The 14011-nt window shown below is 38.5% G+C and overlaps 1 protein-coding gene across 1 annotated transcript in view; it reads right to left on the minus strand.

Moving 5' to 3' along the window:
- Nucleotides 1–14011, minus strand: part of CEP112 (centrosomal protein 112kDa) — a 489757-nt gene that overhangs the window by 390116 nt on the left and 85630 nt on the right. Inside the window, exons 11-13 of the mRNA XM_006886401.1 lie at nucleotides 10831–10930; nucleotides 7850–7968; nucleotides 1786–1929 (exon numbers count right to left, since the gene is read on the minus strand). Of these exons, the coding sequence (XP_006886463.1) occupies nucleotides 1786–1929; nucleotides 7850–7968; nucleotides 10831–10930 (363 nt within the window). The remainder of the gene's footprint in view (nucleotides 1–1785; nucleotides 1930–7849; nucleotides 7969–10830; nucleotides 10931–14011) is intronic.

Consider the following 14011-nt stretch of genomic DNA (forward strand, 5'->3'; position numbering starts at 1 on the left):
TTATCATGCTGTTGTTAGGTTCTGTCAAGACGAGTATGACTCACAGTGACCCTATGAACAACAAATCTGCACCTTTTCTTATCCTGCGTCATCCTCACAATCTCTGACACTCTTGAGCCCATGGCTGCAGTCACTGTCAGTCCACCTGGTTGAGGCTCTTCCTCTCTCTCTTTTCTTAAAAAAAAATTAATTTTTTTTATTGATATTTTAATGAAAGGTTATAAAGAACTTAGGTTTCCAATCATTAATTGTTGCACCTTTTCCTCCCTTCCCCTCACCCCTCCATATCACTTTTTTCTTTGGAAAAAAATTATTTCACTGTTATATAGTCCCCTTCACCAGACCACTTTACTATGCAGCTCTTACTCTGGATTCCTGTCATGCCAATTATACCTAATTATATGTTCCTTTTATACAGTTCTCTCCCTTGTCTGTTTCAATGCCGAGTAGATTATTTATCCCCTCTTTTCTTCGTTTCCCTCCAGCCCCCATGTCAGTCCTGTCTTATAACAAGTGACATTATGCCACATTTGCCTCATTGTGACTGAAATATTTCACTCAGCATAATGTCCTCCAGGGTCACCCATTTTGTATAATAATTCATGAGTTTCTTGTTTTTCAATGCAACATAGTATTCCATTGTGTGAATGTACCACAGCTTCTCTGTCCATTTGTTTGATGATGGGCATTTGGGTTGTTTCCAACTCTTTGCTATTGTCAACAAAGTCGCAATAAACATGGGTGTGCATATATCTGTGTGGGTGGCAGTTCTGGTTTCTTTAGGGTATATTCCCAGAAGTGGAATTGCTGGGTCAAATGGTATTTCTATTTCCAACTTTTTTAAAAAGCGCCATACTGCCTTCCACAGTGGTTACACCATTTTATACTCCCACCAACAGTGAATAAGGGTTTCAGTTTCTCCACAACTTCGCCAGCATTTGTTGCTTGCTGTTCTGTTAAATTTTGCTATTCTTACTGGGGTGAGACGGTATCTCATAGCTGTTTTGAAAAAAAATACTTTTAATTTTATATTGGCTTGTATAGACATTGTATTTCATACAACCATTCCCACTTATTATATTTTATAAAATTAATCAACACTGAACTATGCCCACCACTGGGCATAGTTTAATGTTTCCAGATCCCCACTGTCTTTTCCATTTCCTTTGCCCACCCCTCCCTCCATCCACCAGTAGACTGAGTTGGGGAAATAATAAATTCCCTGTAACTAAAGGAAGATAGGCAAAAAAATCTCCGATTTTCAAAACCTCAAATAATGTAAAAACCCTAGAACTATTACAGTTGCTGGCAGTTCAAAACTCTATCTTTTCAGCTTGAAAATCCATTTGGACCACACTATTCTGTTTAGCCTGTAGACACTGCTCTGTTGTCTTCTGGCATTCAGAATATAAACCATTATAGAAAAACTATCAAGTCTTCACAAAGGGACTGGGGAGAGTGGGGGAATACCAAAAAGAAAGAGAAGGAGGGAGGAAGAAACAAACCTATCACTTGATTGAAAGTCTATGAAAACACAAAGCAAAATGTATAAAGGCATCGTGGGGTCAAAGTGAGCAAATAAGTCCCAGCCACAAACAATTCTGAATCCATGCAAACTGGAAGAGTCTCCGATGTTTCACACATGCATCTGTTTCATACAGGACGGAAGCCTTTAAAACTTCTATATGTATTTATAAATTACGCACATAAGGGAGACACAGGAACCCAGAGATGAAGGACACAGTTTGCAAAGTGGCAAGAAAAATAAAAAAGTGAGGAACTTACTGTGGCCTGTGTTTGTGCAATGTATTCATTTTCCATCTTGTTCAGACGTACATTTGTGTCCTCAAGCAATTCTTGAATATTTTCTGTGTGCTTCTTCTGAAGATCAAACTTTTCCTTTTCCATTTCTGCTACCGCACTGTGAAGCTGCACAAGGAAATTGAGAATTAACTCTCTAACTATCACGGAATACACTATTTTGCAACGTAGAAGAAGAGCTTTTTTTCTATTCCTCCACATACATATTTATGTGGCAACCTGAAACACAAATGTAATGTAATATACTCTACAAACATTTAAAGATATAAAGATAATAAGTATTTAAACCATTTAATGAACAGAATTAAGAAAAATATCATTTTCTTTTCCTGAATTAAAAGTTGGATGAGTAAACAAATATTACAGGAAATTCTCTTTAGCAGGTATAAAGAGAATAAATAAATCACAGAGTAACAAGATGCCTGAACCAAGCAGGTCCTGATACACAGAGGACCGTTAATGACTGATACCATTTCAAGTCTATATTATTCATCGTATTTTACAAAATTTTACACGAGTAATGTTAAAAATTAATTCCTTTCCCAACTTAATATCCAACAAGGAAACTGCTTTTAGCCTTTCATAATATATTCAAAAGCAGAAGCAGAGATTACATCCATAAATTAAACACAGACTAAACAGGATGTGGAAGGAAAATAATACATTATGTGCCCTCCTGTCCACAGGTCTGTCTTTATAAAGACTATTACGATTTTACTCTATTTGAATAGATAGTGCTTTATCTGTGCAAACTAAGATTTAGAAAGCCAAGTAGCAAATACAGGGGGTCCAGAAAAATTCCCCTGGACAGTTTCCAAGGGACTCTGAAAACGGCAATGAAATGGCTCCACACAGGGAGCACAATTCGGAGACCAACTCCCTCAACATTCTGTCTCCAACTCAGGCTCCAGTGTTGAGCGTGGAGAACAAGAGCCCAAAATAATCTCCATGATAGATTTGCTTCCTCAACAACGAGCAGGGGAGGGAGACACGGGCCTGACACATGCAGTGTAGACTCTTATTTGACAAGGAGATGCATTCCAGCGCCAGAAACTCTGAGAGACGGTGAGAACTGCAGGAAGACTGTAGGCAGAAGCAGCAGTAACTACTGAAAAGAAAGGGCCCAGGAATTTTCCTCCAGCTTCTGGTGAGCAAGAAGAGTGAGCCTGCTCAGGAATAGCCACAGAAAAGACGTTGAATTTGCACCATTTAACATACACAGTTTTGACTATCTAAAAGAAATCTGGAAAATCCCTGCTTTGTTGTATTTGTATCTTTGCCCAAGTGTACATTTCCACCTGAATTATAAGCCAGTGTTTGGAAGATGGTCACTTAGCTGGCACAAGTTACAACCCTTAACTGGCAGTGCGGCTTCATACATGTTGACCAACACACCACAACTCTGACAAGGAGGCATGAAGGAGTCACGGAGAATTTGGCAGATAGAAGTGTAAGGGAATGTCAAAGAGGTTTCCTCAAGTCTGAGTGTAGAAAAGGTCTTGGACATAATAAGCCTACTGAGTAGGCCACCAACACACAATAGTTTCTTACTGGCGTCCCACAACTGCTTTTTAAAAAAAATTTTTTCTTCTAATATTTGTTTTAATATTATTTATTCTGATTTATTTACAAAGTTTGAATACATTGTTTTTCACAAAAGATCCTTCCCATTTCCTTCACCCCACCAACCCATCAAATTGTGCAACACTGTAATTAATACCCTACGCCCCCACCCACCCATCCTCACTCCTCTATTTCCACCACCCCCCCCACCCTGGATCCTCATATTCATTCTACAGTTATGGCTTTCTACAGTATTTGTCCTTGTGGAACTGAGTTAGTTCACTCAGCATATTGCTTTCCCTCCCAATTTAGGCAGTAACTTTTGGCAGTAAGTTAGGATTGCTCCTGCGTGCTGTGTAGTATTCCATTGTATGAATGTACCACAACTACTCAACCCATCAGTTTATGGTTGACCATCTGGACTGTTTCCATGTTCTTGCAATGGTGAATAATGCTCCTATGAACACTGTTGAACAAGTTTCCGTTTGGGCCTCAGTTCTCATTTTCTTGGGGTAAACTTTTTCCAATAGGGTGAAAAGAAAACCTACTGACTGGAAACAAATATTTGATAACACCATCTCAGACAAGAGTCTCATAACAAAAGTTTATAGAAAACTCCTGGGCCTCCACAAGAAAAAAGACTGATAACCCAATTACAAAATGGGCCAAAGACATGGAAAGACTTTTCACAGAGGAAGATTTTCAAATGGCCAACAGACATATGAAGAAATGCTCCAAATCACTGGCAACAAGCAAGATGCAAATCAAAACCACAATGAGATACCATCTCACTCCACTAGCTGTGACAAAGTTTAACAGGACAGCAAGTAATAAATTTTGGAGAGGATGTGGAGAGATAGGAACTCTTTTACATTGTTGGTGGGATCGTACAATGGTACAGCCTCTCTGGAAGGCAGTTTGGTGTTTCCTCAAAAATCTGAACATAGAAATTCCATATGACCCAGCTATTCCATTACTTGGAATATACCCTGAGAATATGAGAACTGAGGTACACCAATAGTTTGGAAAGATCCCTGAAAGCAGACTTATCTCCTTATCTCCTGACTGCTGGTAACAAGGATGTTGACTATGGATCTAAGAAAGACAAAATTATTAACAGTTTCTCCATCTACCATGACGCTGCCCATTGGCCCAATGGTAAGGACCTTTGTCTTCTTGACGTGGGTGAACTAACTAAGTCCCACAAGGATAAATATTGTTTAAGACTGCTATTATAGAATGAGTATAAGAATACAGGAGGGATGAGAGAGGCTGAAAGCAGAGGGATGTGGATGTACAGAGGGAAAAGGAGATTAATCATTGGGTTGAACAATTTGATGGGTGGGGAGTGAGGGAAATGGAAAGAAATTATTCAAATTTGTATTAGAATTTTGTAAATATACTAGTGAAAAAGATAAAATACATTAGATGTACTAATAAAAGTATAATGGCTGATAACCAAAGAAAAGAAAAAGATGCAATCTATATTGAAGATTGCAGTCTTTGATCTTCTATAACAAGCACTCTATGTCCGTTTGCTTTCAGTAAGCAAGGCTGTATAGTGCAGGCTGTGGGTGAGTTCCTCCAATCCTAATGCCACATTCTTCTTCATGGAATACAGCTTCTCAAATAATCTGCTCAGCATATAGATTGAGTAAGTATGGAGAAGGTGAGTGGTAGTGACTTTTTTATAACACTGTCAGTTGGCTGAAATGAGATTTCTGGGTGGTTTCATTCCAAGTTTAAAAAGTATCCCAGGCAGTATCTATACTGGTCCTGAAAGTCTGGCACTTTTTTTTTTTAATCATCTTCAATTCTTTCTACATTCTCCTCTCCTTCTACCCAGGACCATACACTGAGACCCTGCAGTGGCAGTGAAGCACCATCTAGTTTTTCTGGTCTCAAGCTTGGAGAGGTTACTGTTTGTGTAAACTATTAGCTCTACAGACTAGCTTCTTCTTTCAGTCTTTTACTTCTTTCTCTCACTTTTGCTCTGGAAGAGTAAAAACCAACAGGAAAATAGTTTTTTAGTTAAATGCTCCTCTAAGAATTAGTTTGTTTTCATCAAAATGAATTTATACTATAAATTCTAAAGTACAGATGACACCGTTACCTCTAATACCAGGGAAGAAATAATCCAATGGTCTAAATCTAAAATTATAATGTCTTCATTTACAAATATTTTACAGCTGCTCTTTTCCTTTGGTTTATAATCTACTGGCAATAACAAAAACTCAAGACAGTAATTAAATTCAAGGATTAGTCAACAAACACTGTTGACCACTCTGAAAAGAATTATAACAGAAGGTCCTTGGAAGAGCGGAGGAAATGTGGACCAAGACTCAAAACCATAGAAAGAGGGGGGAAATACCAGGCTTATTGGTCTACGAGAACCCAGGGACACAGAGAGACTCGGGCTTTCACCACCCTTCCAAGCCTGGAACCTAAATCTCTGTGGCTCAACTTTCAACCAACATATAGACAGGCCTACAAGGTGGGAGCCCTGGTGCCCTAGTGGCAGGAAGCTATAATGCAATCCCAAAGGTACGCAGTTCAAGGCCACCAGCTGCTCCATGAAAGAAGGATGGGAAATCTCCTATGTGATTAATTGCCTCTGAAAACCCACTGGAGGGTCAGCTATGGGTTAGTTGACTCTACGGGACACAACAACAACAACAAGGTGATCAATACAACTCACACCTCGCAAAAACAAAGCATACAAGAGAAAAAGGGCAGCACGTGCCCAAGGGTAGAGCTCAGAATGCAGGACAGAGAGCCAGAAAGGGAAACTGGAATGGGACACACTGTTGTGAGAAAGTGGGAAGAATGCAGGAACAAGCGTGGACTTCCATCAACCGCCAAAGAACAAAATACAAGTGTGAACTGTTGAAAAGAAAACCAATGTCTTCTGTAAACTCTCGTCCATATCAATAGAAAGTTAAAAAAAAATCCTCAAAAGTCAGCTTTCTGTAGGAAAACATACTTCAGAGCATTCGACTGCTGTCGCTGTTGTTGTGTACCATCAAGTCAGAACCAACCCACAGCTGACCCTCCAGCGGGCTTTCAGAGGCAGGAAATTGCACACGAGGAAACTTCCATCTTTCTCCCAGAGAGCAGCTGGTGGATTCAAACCGTGCACCTCTGAATTGGCAGAGCAACTCCTTACCACTACCAATCAGAACTCCCAATTAGACTTTTGGAATAATTCAAAGCATGAACAATAGCTATTTCTAGGCAGCAGACGTTTAAGCTCTTTTTTTAAACTGTGGTAAGTAAGTAGATATATGAAAACAAAATACAAGCCAATTCAAAAACTTTTACGTGCATAATTCAGAGACACTGGTTATGTTTGCCATGTTGGATAACCATTACCACTATTCTTTTCTAAATCGTTCTAACCCACCTTTAACAGAAATTTTGTACTCCCTGAACAAGTAATAAATTTAAATTTTCCTTTTCTTTTTTTATACTTTCCTATATATTTTACTAGGCAGACAGATTATCCAGGAGGCTGGGCTCTATGAGGAGAAGCGTGGTAGCAGGACTGGAGTAGACTCATCAACAACCTGTGTTATGCAGATGACATAACCTTGCTTGCTGAAACTGAGGAGGACCTGAAGCAGAAGGTCAAGGACTGCAGCCTTCAATATGGATTGAAGCTCAACATCAAGAACACAAAGATTCTCACCACGGGGCCGAATGGCAGCATCAAGATAGATGGTAAAGAGATTGAAACTGTTAAAAGCTTTAGTTTGCTTGACTCCAAAATCAATACCCTTGGTACCAGCAGTAAGGAAATTAAAAGATGAATTGCATTAGGGATGTCTAGTGTCAGAGACCTCTCCAAAGTACTAAAAAGCGACAATGTTAGTCTGGAAACTAAGATGGGCCTGATCCAGCCATAGTCTTTGCAATTACTTGCTATGCATCAGAAAGCTGGACAATGACTAGGGATGACAGAAGGATTTAATGCCTTTGAGCTGTGCTGGAGAAGAGTATTGAATATACCATGGACTGTTAGATGAACAAACAGGTTTGTCCTAGAAAAGGGTGAGACCAGGCTGCTCCTTGGAGGCAAAGATTCTGAAGCTTCGTCTGACATATTATGGACATGTTGCAAGGCAGGACCTGTCTTTTGAGAGGGACATCATGCTTGGGAGTGTGGTGGGACAGTGCAAGAGAGGAAGAGAAGACCCTTGATGAGATGGACTGACTCAGTGACTGGAGTAATGGGGAAGGTAAATCAAGACAATAAGATTGGCACAGGATAGAGCAGGTTTTAGGGCCCTTGTACATAGGGTCACTATGAGTTGCAGGCAACTCAATAGCACATAACAAAAACATTTTTTACTGTGAAAACACATTATTTTTACCATAGAGAATTTTACTTTGAAGTAGAAAGCTCATAGTTTGAGGGAATTTATATAATTCCATTTTGATTCTTGTTCTAACTTCTGTGGCTTACCTTTTTCTCCCAATCATTATTCAGGGATTCTGCACTTTGTTCACACATTCTTTTCAGCTCTGTAATCTGGTTTTCTTTAGTCTCTCTGATAACCTGGCAATCACGTATAAGGGTCTGAACTGTCAAAAATGATGAAAGCATAGTTAAAGCAATTCTAGATAATACATAAGAGTTTGATTATAGAACACGCAGTTCACCAGCTAACACTTAATCCAGTGTTTCACCAAGCATCCTCAAGTCTCTATTCTCAAATGTGTCTTATTCCTCCCTCTTCTCCATGCTCACCAGCACAGCCTTGGTTGAATTTGTCATCACTCACTCCCTAACAATTTTAACTCCTTGCTAACCTCAAGTATCACCCCATTCCTCTATTGCTTTAAGGAGGCTTTTCTCCAGGGCAAATCAATGGTGTGACCCAGGGGCTCAAAGCTATTCTCCAGTCCCTGTTACCAAAAAGAAACTTTGGATAAGGAAGCTACCTTCTTTACCACAAGCTATTCACCTGTATAGTAAACACATCAATCAATCTTCAGACTCTTGTGAACATATTCTTTCATGTATCATTGCTTAACTATAATCAACTATCTCCTCCCTGGAATTCCCTTCCTTCCTTATCTGAAAAATCTCTATTCGTTTGTGGAGTCTCAGTCAAGTAGCACATTCTCCAGTAATCATTCTGGCAGAGAGACAAAAAGAAATTCTCTAAACTTCTATAAATGCCAAACCCACTGCCATCAAGTAAATTTCATAATATCCCCATAGAATTTCATATTCTATTAAATCTATAACATTTTGAGTTAAGAACATTTGTCTATTTCCTCTATGAGATTATATTCTCAAAAAAAAAGTGTTTATCCACCAGACCATACAAGAAAGTGTTCAAAAAGTTCTATATCAAAGGAATAAATCATTTCAATAAATTACTGCTCCTAAAGACTTGGTACCATTTCCAAAGTTTGTTATTTAAATGGAATATTTTAAATTACATACAATATTGCCCTTAAAATATTTACATTTCTATCTTAAAAATTATTTAAAGTGCCACCAATCTAAATAAAGTTTTACTATATCCATATCATTTGGATAGTAAGATAAATTCAGCTGTTTATTTGCTTGAATAAATTATTTTCTTAGCCACTAAATACATATATTTAAAACTTATTCACTTCAAGATACCAAAGTTCTCATAACTTACATAAGTATTTTTTCACTCTTATATCCCAGCTATGCAACAAATAAAAGATGCAGAAATTAATACTAGTCCTTGACATCTTCAACACATTTTATTTTGTGGTTCTAAAATTAAACTACCATCTGCTTGCAATGAAAAAAGCCTTAATAAACATTATTTTTAAACATTAGGCATATTTAAATTGCCTGGTTTGAATCAGGGTAAGAAATGAAATCCTTGAAAGGAAGTTAAAATGTTCATATATTCACTGATAATATTTGGATAAGGAGTCTAAACAAGTTTCTAGTTATTTTTACTAACATTTACGGCTTCATATAAATATACTAATATCAATGTCATTAGTTAATTTGCATAGTTAGGTACCATCTTAAAATGTCAGGAGTGTCATTCATTCGGATACAGTCAAGATCAGTGATTTGGGATGGAGTCACTACACCCTACAGGAAAATCTCTAACTGAAACTGTCTTCTTGCTTGTCCATTTATTCATTACCTAATCTTATCTGAGATTCATCAGATCTTAATAACTGAGACGTCAAGAATTTCTATTCCATTCTATTCTCACTAAACCAACTCTCAGCACTCCCATGTTGGGTTCTGGATCATTGGTGACTCGTACACCAATTACAGTACAGACGTAAGACATCAGAGTTTGAGGGCATTTACCCATTCTGGCTTCCAACCAATCCATTTGGTGATCAGCATGTCAAACACAAGGGAATTCCTCCCGTCATTCAGCACATACTGAGTATCAGGGCTGAGACTGGAACCTGCAGTTTCTCGTAAGCAGCAAGCTCTCTGCCTCACACCAGAGGCAGCGCTGAGGAATGCAATGCCTCACCTGTTCAACACACCTACCATTATCAGGCTACTCCACACACACAGGAGAGCCTGAAACTCACCTCTTTGGCTACCCAGTACATACAGGATAAAATTCAAACATGTCAAAAGGAAATTCAAGGTGAGCTTAACCTAGTCCTAAATCACTATCTTAGTCTTTCCAATCTCTCTCATGAAGTATGGAGTCCCTTCACTGGATAAATGGCTCTTCAGCGTCCTTCCACAACCTGCCATCATCAGCATTCCACCACAGAATCTGGGACTCTCTCATCAGCCAGTCAAATACTACAGATCTTTTAAAGTTCTTTTCTCCAAAGAAATATTGTCAATACTTTCTATCATCACGACCTGCTGCATTTACATGTTCTGACCCATTAAACGATGACAGTCTCTATAGTACTTGATCAGTGCTTGCTTGCTTTCTTAATAAGAGTATATAAAAGGGGTATGTGTTTTAAAGTGTTTTCCAACAATTATAACGCTAGAAGCTGTAACACATGAAGCAGGTACTCAATGAACTGTTCCAGACAATGAGAAAGAATTTCCACAGAATTATGTCTAGAAACCAAAAAGCCTTAATCTCATGATTATACTCATCTTACCTATGGCAGTTCAAGTTCAATGAGTCAGGAAAGAGTTAAGTAGCAAGAGTGATAATGACAGACTGTTCCAGCACTTCAACTAAACCACTACCACTCCCATTACACTGATGCATGGTTATACACGTGTGTGTACAGGGGTGTGTGTTTGTGTGTGTGCGTGCATGTAATACAAGTTTATCTCCCGTCATTCATTTAAAAATACAAAAATCTATGCAACCGCACGCAGTGATGGAAGCCCACTTAAACATTCCAATCTGGCATGATTAATGTACATAAAACAAATTTTATTTTTTACAGACATTAATAAAATTAAGATAGTATTAAGAGATTTCTAGACCACAACATCACCTTTCTTTTCAAGTTTCCTAATAGTCTCCTCAGTTTCGTTCTGTTTTTGCTTGTATAAAGACTTCAATTCTTCTAGTTCATGATTCTTTCTGTCTAAAATCTGCAAGAAAATGTAAAACATTTCTGTGTGAAGTACTGCTTTAAATATAAAATACATAAATTTATTAAATATTTTCTGCAAATCTCTCCCAGTTAAAACTATAAACAGTTTCCCTCCAAAAAACGTTAAAAACAATTACAGGTTAGTACTTTGGAGAAATGATGAAATATACTAGAACAATTGATTATCTGAAAGAAATGTTATCTGTTTTGAATTTTCGTGTATAAATTTTTAAGGACATTATAAATAATAAATTAGGTGATTCTCTAAAATATAATTCAGAGACTAAACTGTCACAAAGTAGCAGAGAAAAGCCATCAGAAACTTGACATGTTAGGACAGTAATATTCATTGGCTTGGAATAGAGCATTTTTCTGGAGAGCATATCCCCGAATTCTCCCACCAGTATCCTTCTAGCAATTTAATGCAATAACAATAAGAATTCCCAGAGATATGGGAAGATGACACTTATTAGACTTCTTTGATATCTGGCTCTGCTCTCATGAATCAGAAAAATCAGCTCAAAATGTGTCAAAAATTTTATGGATATTTCACATATCATTAATTTATTGTGCATCAGAAGTTTATCTTTTAATAATTTAATAAAAATTTGGTATGGGGTTACACCTCTAAAGATATTTATACTACCAAAAAAAAATCCCCAAAATGACAAAATAAAAATAGGACGTTAACAAGCAAACAAACAAACAACAACCAAAAAAAAAAAAATGTGGGGGAAAAGGAGAAGCAGAAAAAAAGGGACACAAATACTCAAAATACGTCAAACAAAGACACCCCACAAACTCCCTGTCACCACATTGGAACCGACTCACAGGTTTCCAAGGCTGTGAAGTGCAGAGACTGCCCATCTTTCTCCCTTGGAGCTGCGAGTGGGTTTCAACCACTACAGAGGCATGGCCTTTGTGTCGGCAGTGAACTCACTACAGAACCAGACCTCTCTTAGGGAAGTGCAGGGGAATAAATGGGAATTCTTCTTTTGGTGGAGTTCTAGTCTTGACTCACATTAAGTCAGATAAACACAGATCTTCATCACCAAAGTCTAACAACCAACTTTGTCTTGGAGTTTAGTTTTTCCGCTACTATTGAGGTTGTTAACAATTACAGCTTGCTTGACTCCACAATCAACACTCCTACACCAGTAGTCAGGATATCAAAAGATGAGTTTCATGGGAAAATCTGCTGCCAGAGACTTCCCTAGAGTACTAAGAAGCAACGATGTCAGTCTGGAGACTAAGGTGTGCCTGATCCAGGACATGGTCTTCGCAATTATTTGCTCTCTCTCATCAGAGAGCTGGACAATGACTAAGGATGACAGAAGAACCGATGCCTTTGAGTTGTGCTGAGAGAAGAGTCTTGAACATGACATGGACAGCCAATATAATAAATAGGTCTGTCTTGGAGAGGGTGAAATCAAGTTTCTCCTTGGAGGCTAGGATTTTGAAGCTCCATCTGACATACTTTGGATACCTGGCCAGGAGAGACCAGTCCTTGGAGAAGGACATCATGCCCATAAGGATAGAGGGACAGCGCAGGAGAGGAAGACCTGAGATCAGATGGACTGACACAATAACTGGGGTAACAGGGGTAGGTGTGTCACAACCAGAGAGACTGGCTCGGGAGAGGGCAGGGTTCAGAGCTGTTGACAGAGAGTCGACACATAACAACAACAACAGTATTTTGCTATACATTTCATTGTTTTAATCTCATCTAGGACTGATTCATAAATTTTAAAAATAGTTTTGTAGACAATATTATCTATGACCAACTTAGAAAATCAAACTCATTACCAACAATTCAACTAGATCATAACAAACCCATAAGGCAGAGAACTGACAGACAGATTTCCAAGATTGTACACTTAATGAAAGCTGATTGCCACATCTTTCACACAGCATGGCTGACTGGTTTGAACCACCAACTTTTCAGCAAGTAGTCAAGCACTTAACCACTGTGCCACCAGGGTTCAATAAAGAAGGAAAATAATGAATACAAGGAGGTAAGGCATGCTATATTTTCTTCCTCTCAAATTCTTGACTCTTGTAAAATGACATATAAATATCAAATTGTTGGAAATACTTCCCAAATGCCATATTTAATATATATTTTACCAGGCACTTTAAACAATTTGCATTTCAGTCTTTTTCCACATAGAATTTACTTAGAAAATTAAAATTCTGGGACACTTAATATTACATATTTTCCTTAGGAAAAAAATTTATATTTCTATTTACCAGAAATATCACAAAGCCCATTTTAACTCAAGACCATGATTTTTCCAAATATGTCTTTTCTATTGATGCATCTTAAAATGACTATGTCTCTGTCACAGGATGGGATCAATGGAGCCAGGCCAATATTGCCCTCATGAGCTATACTTGCTATCTCAGAAACACCTCTGCCACTGAGATGCTACCACGCAAACCTGATGCCCCTCTTAGGAAATCGTATAAATAAGCGACTCAAAATTCTCTCAGAGGAGCTTGATTTGTGTTGCCTTGGAATCCATCACGTCTCCTCTTCCGTGGTACCTTCTCTTAGAGTAAATGTGCCTGAAGGAAGACGGGTTTGTCACTCTGTCATTCTAGCTGTGACTGTTGTTGTTGGGTGCCATCAGGTCCACGATGACTCACATCATCCCTGGGAACCTCACAACGCTCTGCCCTAGCCTGCAGCATCCTGCTGACTGACATGTTCGAGCCCACTTTTGCAATCATTGTGTCAATCAGTCTCACTGGGGGTCTCCGTCTCTTCCCGCAAACCTCTACCTTTCCCAGCATGGCATCTTTTTTCAAAGGACTGGACCCTTCTGACACGTACAAAGGATGAGAGGTGAAACGTCACCATTTTTGGTTTAAGGCGCTCTTGGTTGAACTTCCTCCAGACAGATTTGTTTTTTCTTCTGGTAGTGCGTGGTCTAGTCAGTGGTCTTTGCCAACATCAGGGCTCAAGCCATCAATTCTCCTGCAGTCTTCCTCATTCACTGTCCAACTTTCACATTCATAAGAAGCAATAGAAGACATTATGGTATGGCTCAGGTGCAGCTAGTCTTTAAATAGAAAC

Source organism: Elephantulus edwardii, unplaced genomic scaffold (genome assembly GCF_000299155.1).
Source record: "Elephantulus edwardii isolate Elephantulus edwardi_28Jun2011 unplaced genomic scaffold, EleEdw1.0 scaffold00048, whole genome shotgun sequence".
Taxonomy (NCBI): domain Eukaryota; kingdom Metazoa; phylum Chordata; class Mammalia; order Macroscelidea; family Macroscelididae; genus Elephantulus; species Elephantulus edwardii.